Genomic DNA, 14633 nt, shown 5'->3' on the forward strand with positions numbered 1-14633 from the left:
GGAGCGGAACCGCGGCGCGCGGAGCGGAGCGGGACCCCGGCACTCCTGCGGAGCCTGGCGGGGGGAGGTCTCCCTGCCCGAGTCGCGCCCCAGACACGCAGACCCGGCGCGGGGAGCGGGCAGGACAGTCTCCCCGGCCCGCGCCCTCAGTTTGGGGGACGCTCTGAGCAACCCAGTCCAGAGGGAAACTAGGGTGGGAGAGGAAATGGACCGGGGTTTTGCAGAGTTTCAGCTTGAACCCTCCTCCCACCCGCCTCGAGCCAGGAAGTTTGACCCTTTGACGGGAGGGTCACCCGCGCCATGCCCCTGCTTGGCTGCCCCCGGTTCTGGCCTGTCTTGGCACACCGGGTGGGAGAGGGAGCATCCCCGACACACCTTCTTCCCTTTGGGGCAGACTTCGCTGTGCGTTAAGAGACCCAAGGCTGACCCGGGGATGGGCTCTGCCCGCCCCGCCCCGGCCGCCTGGGGGCGACGCTGCTCCTCTGCCCCCACGCACTTCGCACTTCGCGGCCTGAGGGCTGACGCACGGTGGGGACCAGAGCTGCCTTCCTGAACCGCGCCAGTGCCATCGTGGGTGGCCAGGCCCGTGCTGGGAATGGGAGGACACGAGTGACAGGTGGAGAAGCAGGGGCTACAAGGACTGGTCCTTGGTCTTGATCCACGAAGCCCCACGAACACCGGCCCCGAGGCAGGCACTCTGGACTCTCCTCGAACATTCCGACTGTTCCACTGGAACCAATGACTTCACCACCCTGGGCCCGAGTTTCCTCCTCTGAAAAGTAGACAGGATTCTGGTGTGAGCAGAATGTTTAAGGGCTTTGGAACCAAAAGGCAGACGCGGACTGACCTAGCTGCATTACCTTAAGCAAGACACTTAACCCCTCTGAGGTTCAGTTTCCCCATCTGAAACATAAGGAAGGTAAATTGGGAAGGTTAAATAAAATTATTCTCCTGGGATGCCTGGCACGCAGCCAGTACTCAATTGCATTTGGCTACAGGTGTCATTTTATGAGGTGTCCAGCGCCAATAGATACTGAGGCAAAGTGATCTTCCCTGAAGTGATGGGGACGTAATGTTGTCCCACCCCCCTCCAAACAGGTCTTTGAATCCCCCAAGTCCTGTTAATAACTCACTGGGAAGCAAAACTTACTCCTTAGGCCTGTCCTTTCTCAGCCCTCCCTGGGAGTTCCCAGTCCCAGCCCAGATCTCCCCTCCCAACCCCACCCAACCCCCCAGGTTGGAAAAGTCCCATCTGACTGTAAAGGATGGCCTTTTCCTCCGTGCTTTGGCTGAGGTCTGCTGCCCCAGGCAGATGTACCCCACACACTGCTCTGGCTCTGTACAAGGGATTATACACACCCCTCTCCCCTCCCAGTTTGAGAGCACAAGAAAGATTGCTTTCCCTAGGGGTAGATGAGGCTGTCAGATGGCTTGGACATGCCACTGGTGTTGGTTCAGAAGGGCAGCAGGAAGCCAGGAGAGGAGAGACTGCCACCAGGGCACGGAGGCTTCCAGGAGGGCTGAGGGGTGCCAGCCCTGACTCCTGACTGTGATTTGTACATCCAGGCAACTAGTCACAAAGCACCCAGAAATGATGAGCCCCGGAATGGAAAGGGAGCTGGTGACTGACTGAGAGGCTGGAATTTAAGAGCTGGACAGTCCCCAGGTAGTGATCTGCCTGATTTATGCAGCTGGGGCCTCAGGTCCAGAGCAGAGGGTGGATATGGGGACCCTCAGGGTAGCACAGAAAGTATAGATGGCCAGACACATCGGTGGAAAGAAAGCAGAGATCTAGCTTGTGGGCACCCACATGGGTTCCTTGCCACCTATGACCCAGCTGCTCAGAACAGAGGACGGGGGAGGATTCAGGTAAGGAAATAAGGAAACCGGTCCACATGCTGCCAGGTGGGACCTGCTACGACTGGCAGAATGGCTGCCTCCTCAGGCTCCTTCTGCATAGAATTCCTCTCTCCCTTCCCTCCCCCACTCACACACTAGGATGTCACATCCCTGCATCTTCCACAGCCCTCACTCCTCATCTTCCCAAAGGAGTTAATCAGAAACTAATTAGGTTGTGTCTACTGGTTCACACAGGATTTGGAACACAGCTGATAGAGAACGTGATGGGGTATAGGCGTGATTGTCAGTCTTTGAAAAGCATCAGCTCGACGCCCTCCCAGGACTGTTACCTGCACCCTCACGCTGGCAACGCACAGAGCTCAGGGTGAGGGGCAGGAAGGCATAAATCTACTCCCAGCCTCCTAAGGAGAAACTGGGGTCAGAGGTGCTCCAGGGCCTCTTGGCAAGAGAGCATAACATAGCCTTGTGGCTAAGAACCCAGCTTCTCAGAGCTGGATGCCTGGGTATCCAGCATATGAGTCTGGGTGCTGATTTGCCTTTCAGAGCCTCAGCACTGTTGTGAAATGAGAATAAATGTTATACACCTCCCAGATGTTTCGAGACTGAAGAAATGACGCGTAGATAGCATACAGCAGTGTCTAGGGGCCCTGCCATGACTGTGTTATGAACAGACATCAAACACACACACTGTTTTCCTAAACACAAGCATTTTTGCTCTGAGCTCTGCGATAGCTCCCTGAGATTGCAGTGGGGGGGGGGGTCCACAGGAGTCCAGGATCCTGTAATTGGCCACATATTTCAATGAGCACGCTGAGTCTTAGAATGGTAGCTCTGCTAGGTATAGAATACTTAAACATCCCTGTGACTCATCAGAATTTTGTATGAGTTTGTAAAATTGATAATTAGCACATTGTAACTTAGATGACATGTACTTCATTATTGAGATGGCTCCTCTGTGGAGATCTTCAATCACTTTTATGTCTGATAACTGAGAAAAAGTATGTTCATTGTCCACAGACTATAGAATTTTTAGAGACACCTTCATTTTTTCCCTCTTCAAACAATAACCAAACTGATTTAACCAGCTGGTTGATTTAAAAGAGAAATCTCTCATTCATTACCAACTCCCTTCTCTCTGTCTTTCTTCATTGCATTTCTCATCCCCACATCTATTGATCTCATTCAGTCATTTGTCATCTTCCCTCTTCAGTATCATGTGAGGTCCACAAGACAGGGACCTTTGATGTTTTATTCCCTGTAGTCTCTCCCAAGCATGGAATAGTACTCAGCATCAGATGCTTTGCAAATTTATAATGTCTTACAAACGTAAGGTCTATTATTATTTTTGTCAAGCGTATAAATTGAGTGGAAACAAAATATTACAGTTCATGGAAGAAATCATTCTGTCAAGTATTTGGCATGTAAGACTTGCTAAGCCAGGTATGGCTGCACATACCTGTAACCCTACCATTCAGGAGGCTGAGGCAAGAGGACTGCAAGTTCAAGACCACCTTGAACTACATAGTGAGTTCAAGGCCAGGCTGGGCTACATGGTGAGAATCTGTCTCAAATACAAAAACAAAAGACTTGCTCAAACATCGGGGACAATTGTATGAAAGTTAAAAATGTTGATGGTTATTTTTGTAATATTTTAATAAGGTTTCTTATTAGTAAGTTTAAAGACAAATTAACTTTTAAAGGTATTTTCACTAACATGACATGTTCAAAAGGCAATTAAATAAGTTTTACATTTTTTGGTGAGTTAACTATCACTGACTTATTTACTTAATTGATTTTTATTTTGTTAGCATGAAGGTTTTTATCCAAATCTTCATTTTAATGATCTTTCATGTTATAAAAGTAGTACGTGTTCATGCAGAAAATTTAGAATATTGTAAAAATATAAAAAATATAAAAATCTTCCTTAATTCCATCTCTGCCCAGAGAGCACAATAACTGTGAACATTATATTCTATTTCCTTTCTAATCTTTTGCCATGTATAAATCTATTCTCTAGGGTTTTTTCTTTTACAAAATAAGAGTCAAGCTGTATGCACAGTTCCATAACCTGGTTTTCATACGCTTGGATTTTTTTCCTTTTAATGTTATACTAAAATTTTTTATATTATTAAAATTATTGAAAAAACAAGATTTCATAGCTACAGAATATTCCATTGTAAGTCAGTGCCATAATTTGCTTAGTCTGTCCTCTTTTATTGATGGCAACATTGAGGTGAGATCACCTCTTATGTTTCATTGCTGTAAATAATCCCTGCTTATGTGTCTTTTAGAGTGTTCTGAGGCCTGAATCAGGCTTCTCTATACATTTGGTTGGGACTTATTTGCTAGCTTGCAAATGGACTGGCGTATGCAGGTAGATAGGAAATGAAGCCTTTCATGTTGGGACCACAGTAGTGGTGGGAAGGGATGGCTGCCGGTTCTATAGAGGACCACTCTGGGCAAATTAAGACCACGTGGAGACCCAGTAACCCACAAGCATGTCTTGACCAATCCAGTAAAACACATGTGGCCAGATGTTGCATGGAGACAGAAGTCCTGCTTGCTGCAGAGATCTCTAACCCCCAGATCCCTTTTCTAATGTGAGGACCAAGCTGCCTATTGGCAAACCTGCCCATCTCTTTGCTACTGTTTTCGCTTCTTTTTTTCTTTCTTCTACTCCTGGATTCATTCATCCTTGCATGCAACCAAGGACAAACATTGTATGATTTATTATCAGCACTTGCCAAAGAATGTTCTTCTCCATTGGAGAAGTCCACAGCTGGATCCCAGCCTCACATAAAGAGCTTCCTGGGACAGGAGAAAGGATTTTCCTGCTTGGGAACCCGACCTGCATCGCCATGAGTTAGTCCCTGCCTGAGTAAGGTGGGTACAGTGCATCTGACCAAAGCCCCTGAAGTTTCTGTCTTTCTTCTGGCTCTGGATCATGTGCCCACCCACAGGTCCACGGAACCACTGTGAGATAGAGTCATTTGTGCTCTCAATAGTCACTGAGCACTTCCTGTGTTCCAGGCACTGTGCTAGGTGCCAGGGACATGGAGGTCATCCAGGCCATCTAGCCTAGTAGTTTCCACCTGTCCTATCTCTATCATCTGTCAGTCACTCAAGCAAACACAGATCATCCTCACTTCCTCTCATTTCTCACCTTCCGCCTTGGACCCATTTGTCCTTCAAACCCATGCAGCATGTTTCTTCCTGGGGCCTTTGCACTGTCTGCTCCTTCCTCCTAGAATCTCCCTCACCCTGGTGTCTGCCCAGCTGGCTGGCTTCCTCTGGCCTCTGCTTACCTGTCACCCTCCTTGCAACCACTGAGACTACATGAGCAATCTCACCTGCAGAGCTGCCTCTGGTCCCTCCCTGCTGTCATGAAGCAGGCTTTCCATTGCCATTGTCTCTACCTCTATCAGCAAAGCTCCATGAGCTCAACACTAGAAGGATAGCCATGTGCTCCAGTGCCAAAACCTGATACACAAGGGACTTTGAGTGAACACTAGAACCAGTGAAGGTGGCCTTCCCACTGCAACATAGCTGGTGTCATTCAACCCCGCTCCTCAGGCCCAGTCTGCCATGCTCAACTGGTGCAGCTCCACCCTGAGCTCACTTATATCTTCCCAATAGGATAAGAGCTGACCATGTCTCTTCCCTCCTTAAAGTCCTCCTAGGAGCCCTGTTGGGGCAGGCAGAGCATTACCTCTCCTCGCCCCTTTATTCTTCTGAGTCTCTGTTGTCATCTTTAAAGTGGAGGTTTATTTGAGGATCCAGTGAACTGACAGCAGTTGAGCAGGTTAGCGTCCATGGCAAGACATCACCCGGGCCTCCTTCACAAGGCCAGCCACACCCCCAGCCCTTCCCTGTCCTTGGCAGTGAAGCTGGTGACTCCTTGGTCCTGCCAACCACACAGTTCTGCTCTTGAGGCTCCCGGGCACTGCACCTTAGGAGAACCAGAACTTTACACACTCCCTCTGTGCACATCCGAGTGTCACCATGAACCCAGAGTAGAGGTATTCCAGGTGCAGGGATGCGAAGGGGAGTAAAATGACGTGAAACTGCCACACACCATTCAGCCACTTCAAAGCCTGGAGTGCCGCCCGCCCACCCTGTGTTCCCAGCCAGACAATCCAGTTGGAGATGAGTCACCGTCAGGAACAAGCTTCGGGAGCTGGGCTCTGAGAGAGGCAGGCAGGGGATCAGTGACCTCGGGTGTGTGCCCACGCTCAGCCCAGCAGCTGGTTTGCCCCCCCCGCCCCCGTACCCCAGCCAGCCTCAGGCTCATCCACTACCCTCGCCACTCAGTCTTCACCACAGCTCTGGTCACATGGAGGGAAACCAGAGTGGACATGCTTACATGGACGCCCATGTCCAGCTCCTTTGCCTTAGAGACTCCAACAAGCTCCACCCAAGCAACAGGTCTGACAGCACCAGCAAATGGCTTTTCTGAGGTCATGATGAAATCCTCAAATGGGGGAGGCAAGGAGGAGGTAGATAGTGAGATTGAACATCTAATTTCTGCCTTTGGATCCAGAAAGCCCATTCTGTTTCCCAAGGATTTTTGTGGGACACATTATGGGCAGCTGGTAAACAAATCAATGCACACAAGCCGGCGTGGGTTGCCAGGAGACTGCAGCCGGAGGGTACGTGTAAAGTGCTGATTGGGTTGCAGGATGCGGGAAATGGTAGCCCTGGCTGATATGGGCACTGTTGTCATCAGGGTGACAAGATGTCTAGGGAGAATCTCAGGTCTTTGCAAGGGCTTCCTTCTCAGCAAGTTGAGCATCCTTCAAAGGCAGCCTCAGCACGTCATGGTGCGCTAGCATCAGGCCGTGGTTGGCTTATTCCATGTTTCCATGTACTTGTGCAAGTTCCCTCAGTACCCAGCCCAGAGCCAGTTTGCAGAGCCACACTGACCCTCCATGCCCCTGAAGAGCTGCTTGTCTAGAATAATTTAGGACAAAGTTAGCCTGGAAGGATGTCCGTGTGTTGTGGAAGCCCAGCCACCGTAACCACTCTGTCTCCACCAGTCGAGAATCTTCCAAAGAAACCTCTTGAGCTAGCTGTGCACAGCTACATAGGAGTTTGCCAGGTAGAGGGGAAGGAATGACATGCCAGGGGGAGGGAAGAACAACATGAAAGAATGAGGCACCCTTTTTGTCCAGGAGGCAGTCCAGCTGGAATGCCAGGGCGCAGTCTATGCGGTGTCTCTGTCCATAACTGAGGGGCTCTGGGGCTGGCAGAGTCCCTCTCCACAGCTCTTTACCCCTTCACTGTGACCTTGGGTGGGTTATCACCCTGAGCCTCAGTGTTTTCATTTAGAAAATGGGAATGATGTCTCCCACCCCTAAGGGTCTGTAACAATAGCACGGTGGTGCCATAACCTGACACATGCAAGTATTTGATTGGTGCGAGCCCCATTTGAAGGCCCAAGTGTGCAGAAAGCCTCCACATACAGGAATATCTACCCCTTGCCAGCCTCCTGAGCCACTTAGGAACTTACACATTGTCCTCCAGACTCCCAAAGTGATCACTGCAAACAGTGTGTCATGTAGTCTTACGGCTTCCCTGCCCTGGAAGGCCCACCCCCCACCTCCCCACAGCCTCAGAAGCCCCAACCTTCATCTCAGAGTCGCAGGGCCCGGTGAAAGGTAAAAGGAGCCCATGGGCTCTCCGAGAGAGGCAGCACTCTGAGGATGACGTTTCCATGGCATCAGATGCCACCACAGGCAGGGGTAGAGGAAGTGCAGTCAGCATGTACTTATTAAGCACCTATGCTACACTGGTTCAGCACATAAGTAGGGAGGGTCCAGGGCCCTGGAGGCTGCTATAGGAAACTGGCACATTTTCCTGAGGACAGTGAGGAGCTATGAAAGGATTTTAGCAAGGGAGTGGCATGATCCATTTTGACCTTAAGAGAGATCTGTGTGAAAGCAGCACGAGGGATGAATTGTGTGCCCATTTATAGCCCCATCCCTGGACACACGTGTGCATGCACACCCAACCATCGCACGCTCAGGCATACACACCAATGTGAACACAGACACAAGTGCCCACGTGTATTTTTAGAAAGTGAGGATCACAGGCCTCAAGATTCCTTTTGAATTTTCTGGTGTGAAATTACAGTTCTCCAAGCAGCCATCCCCAGCAAGCTGGGGAGATCACCTCCCACCCACACTTCCCCAGGTCAGAGCTCTCCCCTTGGTTTCCATGGAGACTGAGAGTGGGTGTCAGGCCAGCCTGGGGTTCACAGTGGGAAGGCTGAGCAGTGTCAGGAGGGGCTGTAAGGAGTTGCCCAGAGAGGGATTTCAGGTCAGTGGTGTCCATTCTGCCACCTGACAGTAGAACATACATCAGTGTGGCAGAGGGGCTTTCCATGACGACCCCTTGCTCTTATTCCCACTGTCCCTGTCAGAACCTGAGGCTCGGAGAGGCAAAATGCTTTGCCCAGAGTCACATGGAAGCAGCTGAGTTGATATTAGCACCGGGGATCAGACTTCAGAGCAAGACTCCGGGAAGAGAGGTCTCTAGTTCGTTTGTTAAATAGAACCAACTCACTGACAGTGTGTTTGACCTATGAGCTCCATCAAAACATGGTACCCCCTCTGGGGAAAAATAATGAAAGAGGTCCCTCAGGGAGGCAAGGATTGGACCTCTGGACCTTCCTCTTCAGGAAAAGTTCTGACCACAGTAATGTCACCCCAGGATCTACAAGGGCCAGGCTGCCTCCTGCTGGCTTCCCCTGTAAGTGCCCCTTGGGCTCAGCATCCATGGTGCCTGCTCAGTAGCCCCCAAACCTGCAGCCAAGTGACCCCACTCCAGAGGAAATAACGCATTCTCCCTCCTGTTCCCAAAGCCTCGTGTCACTTGAGGACACACCAGGAAAGACAGAGCTGGTTCTGATCTTTAGCAGCATGGGAGAGTGGGTTATTTCTTGAAAATGGTCCACTCCACTGCAAATGGCTGTTAAAGTAGCTGGGCCCTCCTTACTGTCCTAGACATGAGGATGGCATGCAGTCCAAGCAGGGGGAGAGGAGGGGAGGAAGAGGCATTTTCCTTCATAGTCCAGTATTTCTGAATCAGTAATTTAATATATCCAGTGCCTTCTGAGGGAGTGTGCCGGACGACCATGTGGGCTTTGGACTCGAATAGACTCAGGCTGTAATCTCAGCCTATAGATGAAAGTTGTGTGACCTTGGGCAAGCTACCTGACCTCTTGGAGCCTCAGCTTCCCTATTTATAAAAGTGAGGAAGCCGGGGCGTAGTGGTGCAGGCCTGTAGTCCCAGCACCCTGGGAGTCTGAGGCAATTTAGCAACTTAGTAAGACTCTGTCTCAAAATTGAAAACTTAAAAAAAGCACTGGGGTTGTAGCTCAGTGTGAAGGCGCTGGGTTCAACCCCTGCTAACATAGATGCACGCACAAAACAAGAGGAAAAGAGCACCTTCCTCTTAAACTTATTAGAGTAGTAATATGGTTTAAATGAGGTGCCAGTGAACACTTCCAAAGCCTTGAACTAGGTCCTTTCCCACTACATTGTTTTTCCCACCATGAAATGAGGACATTGTGCTGACCTTAAAGATTCGTTCCTGCCCTGACAGTTATAAGCTGCTCAGCCTGCCCTGGACCCTTGAAGGTGTCCAAAGCAGTGGGATCTCACAGGTCCATGAGACAGGAGAGCCCAGTGGAACCTCCAGTTCCCACTCCAGTCCACTCAAAGAGATGGCCCCCTCCCCCACCACCACTGGGACCCCAGCCCCCACTGGCCCCACCTGTGCACCCACAACCCCCATACTTTGTAGCCCAGAGGTCCTGGGCGGCCTGTTTGCTACCAAAGTCACTGTCCCTTGGCAACTCAAGGGACGCACACGCCCAGCCTGCAGGACTGGTGGGTGCGGTGCGGGCGCCCCCATCACCTGCCTGTTTGTGTCTCCGCAGGTGAGTGGAGGGGCCTTCCCGGCGAGAAATCAGAGCTGTGCCCGTGGGCAGGCTGGCTCCGCTCTTCTGCTCCAAGGATTACATGTCCTTCAAACGCCCTTGCCCCTGTAAGTCTCCCCTGCACCCTCCCACCCCTGAGGGCCAGCCACGGCAGAGTGGGAGTTGGGGTTGCAGAGAACAGTTGTAAGATGTTTGTCCAAGGACCTGCACGGGTCTGACTAGGGTGTGCTGGGGGTGGGGGAAACCTGACATCTCTGAAATGCTCTCTGAAAACTGAAAATCCTACTTTAGCCATTCCTCAGTGTCATCCGTTTCTGAAATGTGGATCAGGGCTTGTTTGGGGCATAGTAATGGGAAAACACACACACACACACACACACACACACACACACACACGATGGCCAATAAGCATGGAAAGGGCTGGATGAGGCTCACTGAGAAAGTTTTGCTACCACAGGATTTTTCAGAGCTTTTAATGCCATGATGTGTGTGGTGCGACTCCCCTGGGAAACAGAAAACCTGTACTCTTCCCCAACTTACATGCCCACAGGGATCTTTTACTCACTTGGGGCTCCACAGGAAATATTCCCTGGAGCTGACTGTCCGGGGAGATCTGTCCTAGAGCCTCCATTAGAAAGCCCCTCAGTTAATGAACCCATTAGATGACTGTGCTTATGGCTCCAGCCGGATGTAACTTGGGGCCAGGAGAGCGGCCCTTCCCAAGTCTCCACCAGCCCCACTTCTGCCACCTCCTGTTGCCTTAACTTCTGTGGCAGCCACCTGCTTTGTCCCGTTACATTTCCTGATCCCCTAACTCTGCCAGCACCTCTTACTGTTCAGGGGGACGTGCATAACTGCCCATCCTTTCCCCTGACTGTGCATGTGTGTGAGAGAGGTCAGAGACACCCCCACAATCACTCTGGATAGTACTTTGTTCTCCTCACTAATGTCTATTCAGATTTCCACCACTGATTACCCGTCATGCCTCTTGGGGTGGGGACACCTCTTTCAAATAGTCAAAGCCCCAGTTGTTAAATCTCCAAACAAGAGGAGATCGGTGCAGTGGAGGTGGGGGAAGCTGACGTATCCTTTGTGGATGGGATCTTCAACACGCATGCTGGGAATAGGGTAGCCTGGCTGTGGGGTTTACTTCCAGAGTGTGTCAGAGTACAGGAGAATAGCCTGTAATCCCAGCACTCAAGAGACTGAGGCAGGAATATCACAAATTCAGAGCCAACATGTACTACCGAGTGAGTTCAAAGCTAAGCTGGACTTTATAGCAAGACCCTGGAGGGGTTGGGGGAGCTCGACTACTGTGAGTACCCAAGGAGGGTCTGGATTAAGAGCTGATCAAATGATTTCTGATGGATGGTACAAGCTCAATAACTTGTCACTGTCATCACTGTTAGTGTCGCACAACCAGGAAATGGAAGCCTGAGTCCCAAGCCAAGGGAGAAGGCTGCCGCTCAGGGGGGATGCCTGCCCCACAGAGAGCTGCAGTGATCACTTCCTTGCCCCTCCCTGCTGGTGAGACAAGAGCAGCTAGCAGTGGAGAAGTCTGGGAAGGATCAAGGCTGGAAGTGCTGAGTGTGGAAAACTTTCTAGAATCTTCTGGGGTTGATCTCTGACCCTTGGGAGCCTGGTCCGTCTGTACTAATAGGTGCCATCGTTCTGACTTATCCCCCATCTGAACCCCCTCTTCAGATCTGTTCTAGAAATCATTCACTTATTACCCAGCCCTGTGTTTGCTCACCTGTAGAGATGAACTTCTAGAAAGCAGAGACTGTGCCTACCCTGCTGCTAGCACCGTGCCCAGGCCCTGGCACGGAGTGAGATTTCCACCACTGATTACCCGTCAGGAGATGGTCAGTAGATGGTTGGATGAGCAGGTGAATGAGGAGATGAAGCAGATGCCTGGCAGGCAGCCTCCCCAGCTTGCAGCCCCGAGGCCCACACATGGGTTCTGGTAGGGATACGGGATGACAGATGCTATGGACCCCCGGAAACACCAGACACAGAAGTGCTCAGGAAGGGAGCCTGGAAGTTCCAGGAGGCATCATAATAGTCATGGGTACACCTCACCAGTTCCTTCTCAGACCTGGAGCTGCGCTATGCATTGAGAAATCATGAGGAGCTGCCCTAACTCTCCTTGCTCACAAAGCGCTCTTGCCAGGTCTTGTGAAGATATTGAAGCCCATAAAAACTGCACAATTTAGGGTAGTGGCCAGTTTCTTCCTGGTTGGGTTTCCACATTCCCAACTCTTGCCATTTTAGAAGGGCAGCTGGACAGTCTCCAGAAGGAAAAATAAACCAGGAAACTCCCCAAGCAAGAGCTCATTTCTAGGAGGGAGAGCTCACAAGGTCCAGAGAGAGTAAACAGGTCATATCTGCTGGGGGCAGTGGGGAGGGTGGCAGGGTGAACGGGGGGTCAACCCAGCTGCAAGCACAGATCTTCTAGCTCCTGCAGACACTGGGGAAGTAGGGTCATTGGCCTCTCAGGAGTGGCACAGACATTAGCAAGCCAGGCTGGGCCCCACATCCCCCCACCCCAACCCCATCTCACCTCCAGCAGCCCTCATGGGCCCCCACCAGGCAATGAGAAGATGAAGCAGAGGGAGGAGGCAAGATTAAGAACAGGGAAAGAAGAGAATGCCTGACCCAGGGAAACCAGAGGCGTTGGGACTGAGTGGCTGCAGGAGGGAATCAGTGTCTCTGCCTGCCACTGCCATGGTTCCTTAGGACGAGTGGAGGTGGGGGAATCTTCTCCTTCAGGCCCCAGCTAAGCAGGATGGCCCAGGGCTCCCTGGGGACCCAGGCTTCAAGAACTGATGCTTCACAGCCTCTTCTTCATCACCCAGCAGATGGCAGCTCCATGGGGCTCCCTGAGAGGCAGGGGCAGGCTGCTTTCCTCCGGCCTCGGAGAACAGATTTTGGAAAGGAGGGGCTTTGAGGCCCCAGGGGATACTGAGCCTGTAGCAAAGCAAACTGAAGAAGAAGGTAGCATCCCACAATCATGAAGTCAAGTAGGGCTCGTCTCCACCAGGCTCACGGTGGCTGCCCACAGGCTGGCAGAACTCGCAGCCTGCCAGGGTGCCTGCGTGCCTTGAGTCTCCCTTGGAGTTGGGATGATGTAGTAAGCAATGCTGGGGTTCAAGTACAGACTGGGGCTGATATTCCCAGCTGTCTGATCTGAAACAACCTAACCTCCAGAGACCTGAATTTACTCATCTGTGAAATGGATACAGTAATGCCACCCTGGCGGTTTGATGCTCACATCTGAGATTGGAAAGGAGATGCCAGAAGGGGGAGATGGCAGCGGGGAGAATCTAGCCTGGTGTCAGGCTCTGAGAAGAACCTCAAAAAACTTGAAAGTCTTGTCTTTTGGCCACCTTTTCCCTATACATCTTAGTATCACCCAGATCTTTGGGGGAGGGGCTCTGAAGGTGAATTTGGGAGTTGGACCACGTGTTAGTTTTCCATTATTGTGACAAAACCCCTGTGATGATCAGGAAGAAAAGTTTTTTTGACTTATGGTTGCAGAGGCTTCAGCCTATCATCCTGTGACTCCATTGTTTCGGGCCTCTGGTGTTAGCATGTGGTATGGGAGTCCTGTAGTGATAGAGCAGAAGCAGCTGAAGTCCCAGTATCCCTTTCAAGTGCATGCCTCAGGGAACCCATCTCCTAAAATTTCCACCACCTCCCATTAGTGCCTCGTGGCAGAGGCCAAGCCTTCAACACATGGGCCTTTCAAGATCTGAACTATAAGAGGCCAGATGCTGTTGTTTTCTGCTGTGCTCTTTGTGACAGTTAACCTCTGCAGAGACTGAACTATCAACAGGACTTGAGGGCGAGAGGGAAAATGATGGGACACACTCCACAATTCACCACTTCTGTGCCCAGAGCAGACATTACCAATCGGTTGCAGCACTGTTTTCCCCCACTGAGTCTGAATGCAACCTCAGACTCTTTCCAAACACGTGCAGGAACTCCTCAAAGATCATGAGCCAGTGTCATCAAACCCTTGTCCATCCAGTGCTGAAACTGGACTTTGGGGTGGGCAAGGGAATGAATAGATGGAGTGAACTCAGCTGGTCATTTCTCCCAGAGCCTCAGCCTCCTCATCTGTAAAATGAGAGTTGATAAGAATACCCACCTCTTAGGGTTGCAGTGAGCATCAAATGAGATATCACTGGTGAGGGGATTGGTACTTTGTGTGGCCTTCTTGCTTCTTCGAAGCCCTGCAAGGAAGGGTTCATATGCCCATTCTGCACACAAGGAAACCGAGGCTCAGAGATTAAAAAAAAAAAAAAAAAAGTAGTGTGGAAGACACAGTGGGACCAGGAGAACACCCTGAGTGAGTCAGTCCAGGGCTTAATTTTAGCTAACTATAGCTGTACAAAAGCACAAGGGTGGAGCTCAGCCTATTCCTCCAGCCCCAGGGCCCAGGTGGGGAGTCCACTGTGCAGTAGGACCCTAGGGCCTTTAGAAACCCCAGTTCTCATGGGGCTCGTAGTCAGAGATGATAAACAAGAATCAGCAAATGAATGTATCAGGTGTCTAGTGGTGGGAAGAGCTATGAAGTCAGACCAGGGTGAGATGATGGGCAAGGACATGGGCTCTAAGAAGGGACCCCAAGGTTACTGGAAGAGAGAGAGAGGGAGCCATTCGGGTGTCTAATGCAAGAGGGTTACAGAGGGACTTAAGTGGAGGCCGGCCTGGCCTGTTCCAGCAGCAACAGGAAAGCTGGGGTGCCTGAGAAGGAGGAAAGGGACACACCAGAGGTTAACAGGTCAGATGAGAGAGGCCCTTGGAAGCCATGGTAGGACTTTGG

General features: G+C 51.1%; 1 protein-coding gene across 1 annotated transcript in view; it reads left to right on the forward strand.

Moving 5' to 3' along the window:
* The first annotated feature begins 6233 nt into the window (after nt 1-6233).
* Nucleotides 6234-14633, forward strand: part of Bean1 (brain expressed, associated with NEDD4, 1) — a 41720-nt gene continuing 33320 nt past the window's right edge. Inside the window, exons 1-2 of the mRNA XM_005388509.1 lie at nt 6234-6363; nt 9808-9909. Of these exons, the coding sequence (XP_005388566.1) occupies nt 6234-6363; nt 9808-9909 (232 nt within the window). The remainder of the gene's footprint in view (nt 6364-9807; nt 9910-14633) is intronic.

The sequence above is a fragment of the Chinchilla lanigera genome, unplaced genomic scaffold (assembly GCF_000276665.1).
Source record: "Chinchilla lanigera isolate Chin_1 unplaced genomic scaffold, ChiLan1.0 scaffold00032, whole genome shotgun sequence".
Classification (NCBI taxonomy): Eukaryota; Metazoa; Chordata; class Mammalia; order Rodentia; family Chinchillidae; genus Chinchilla; species Chinchilla lanigera.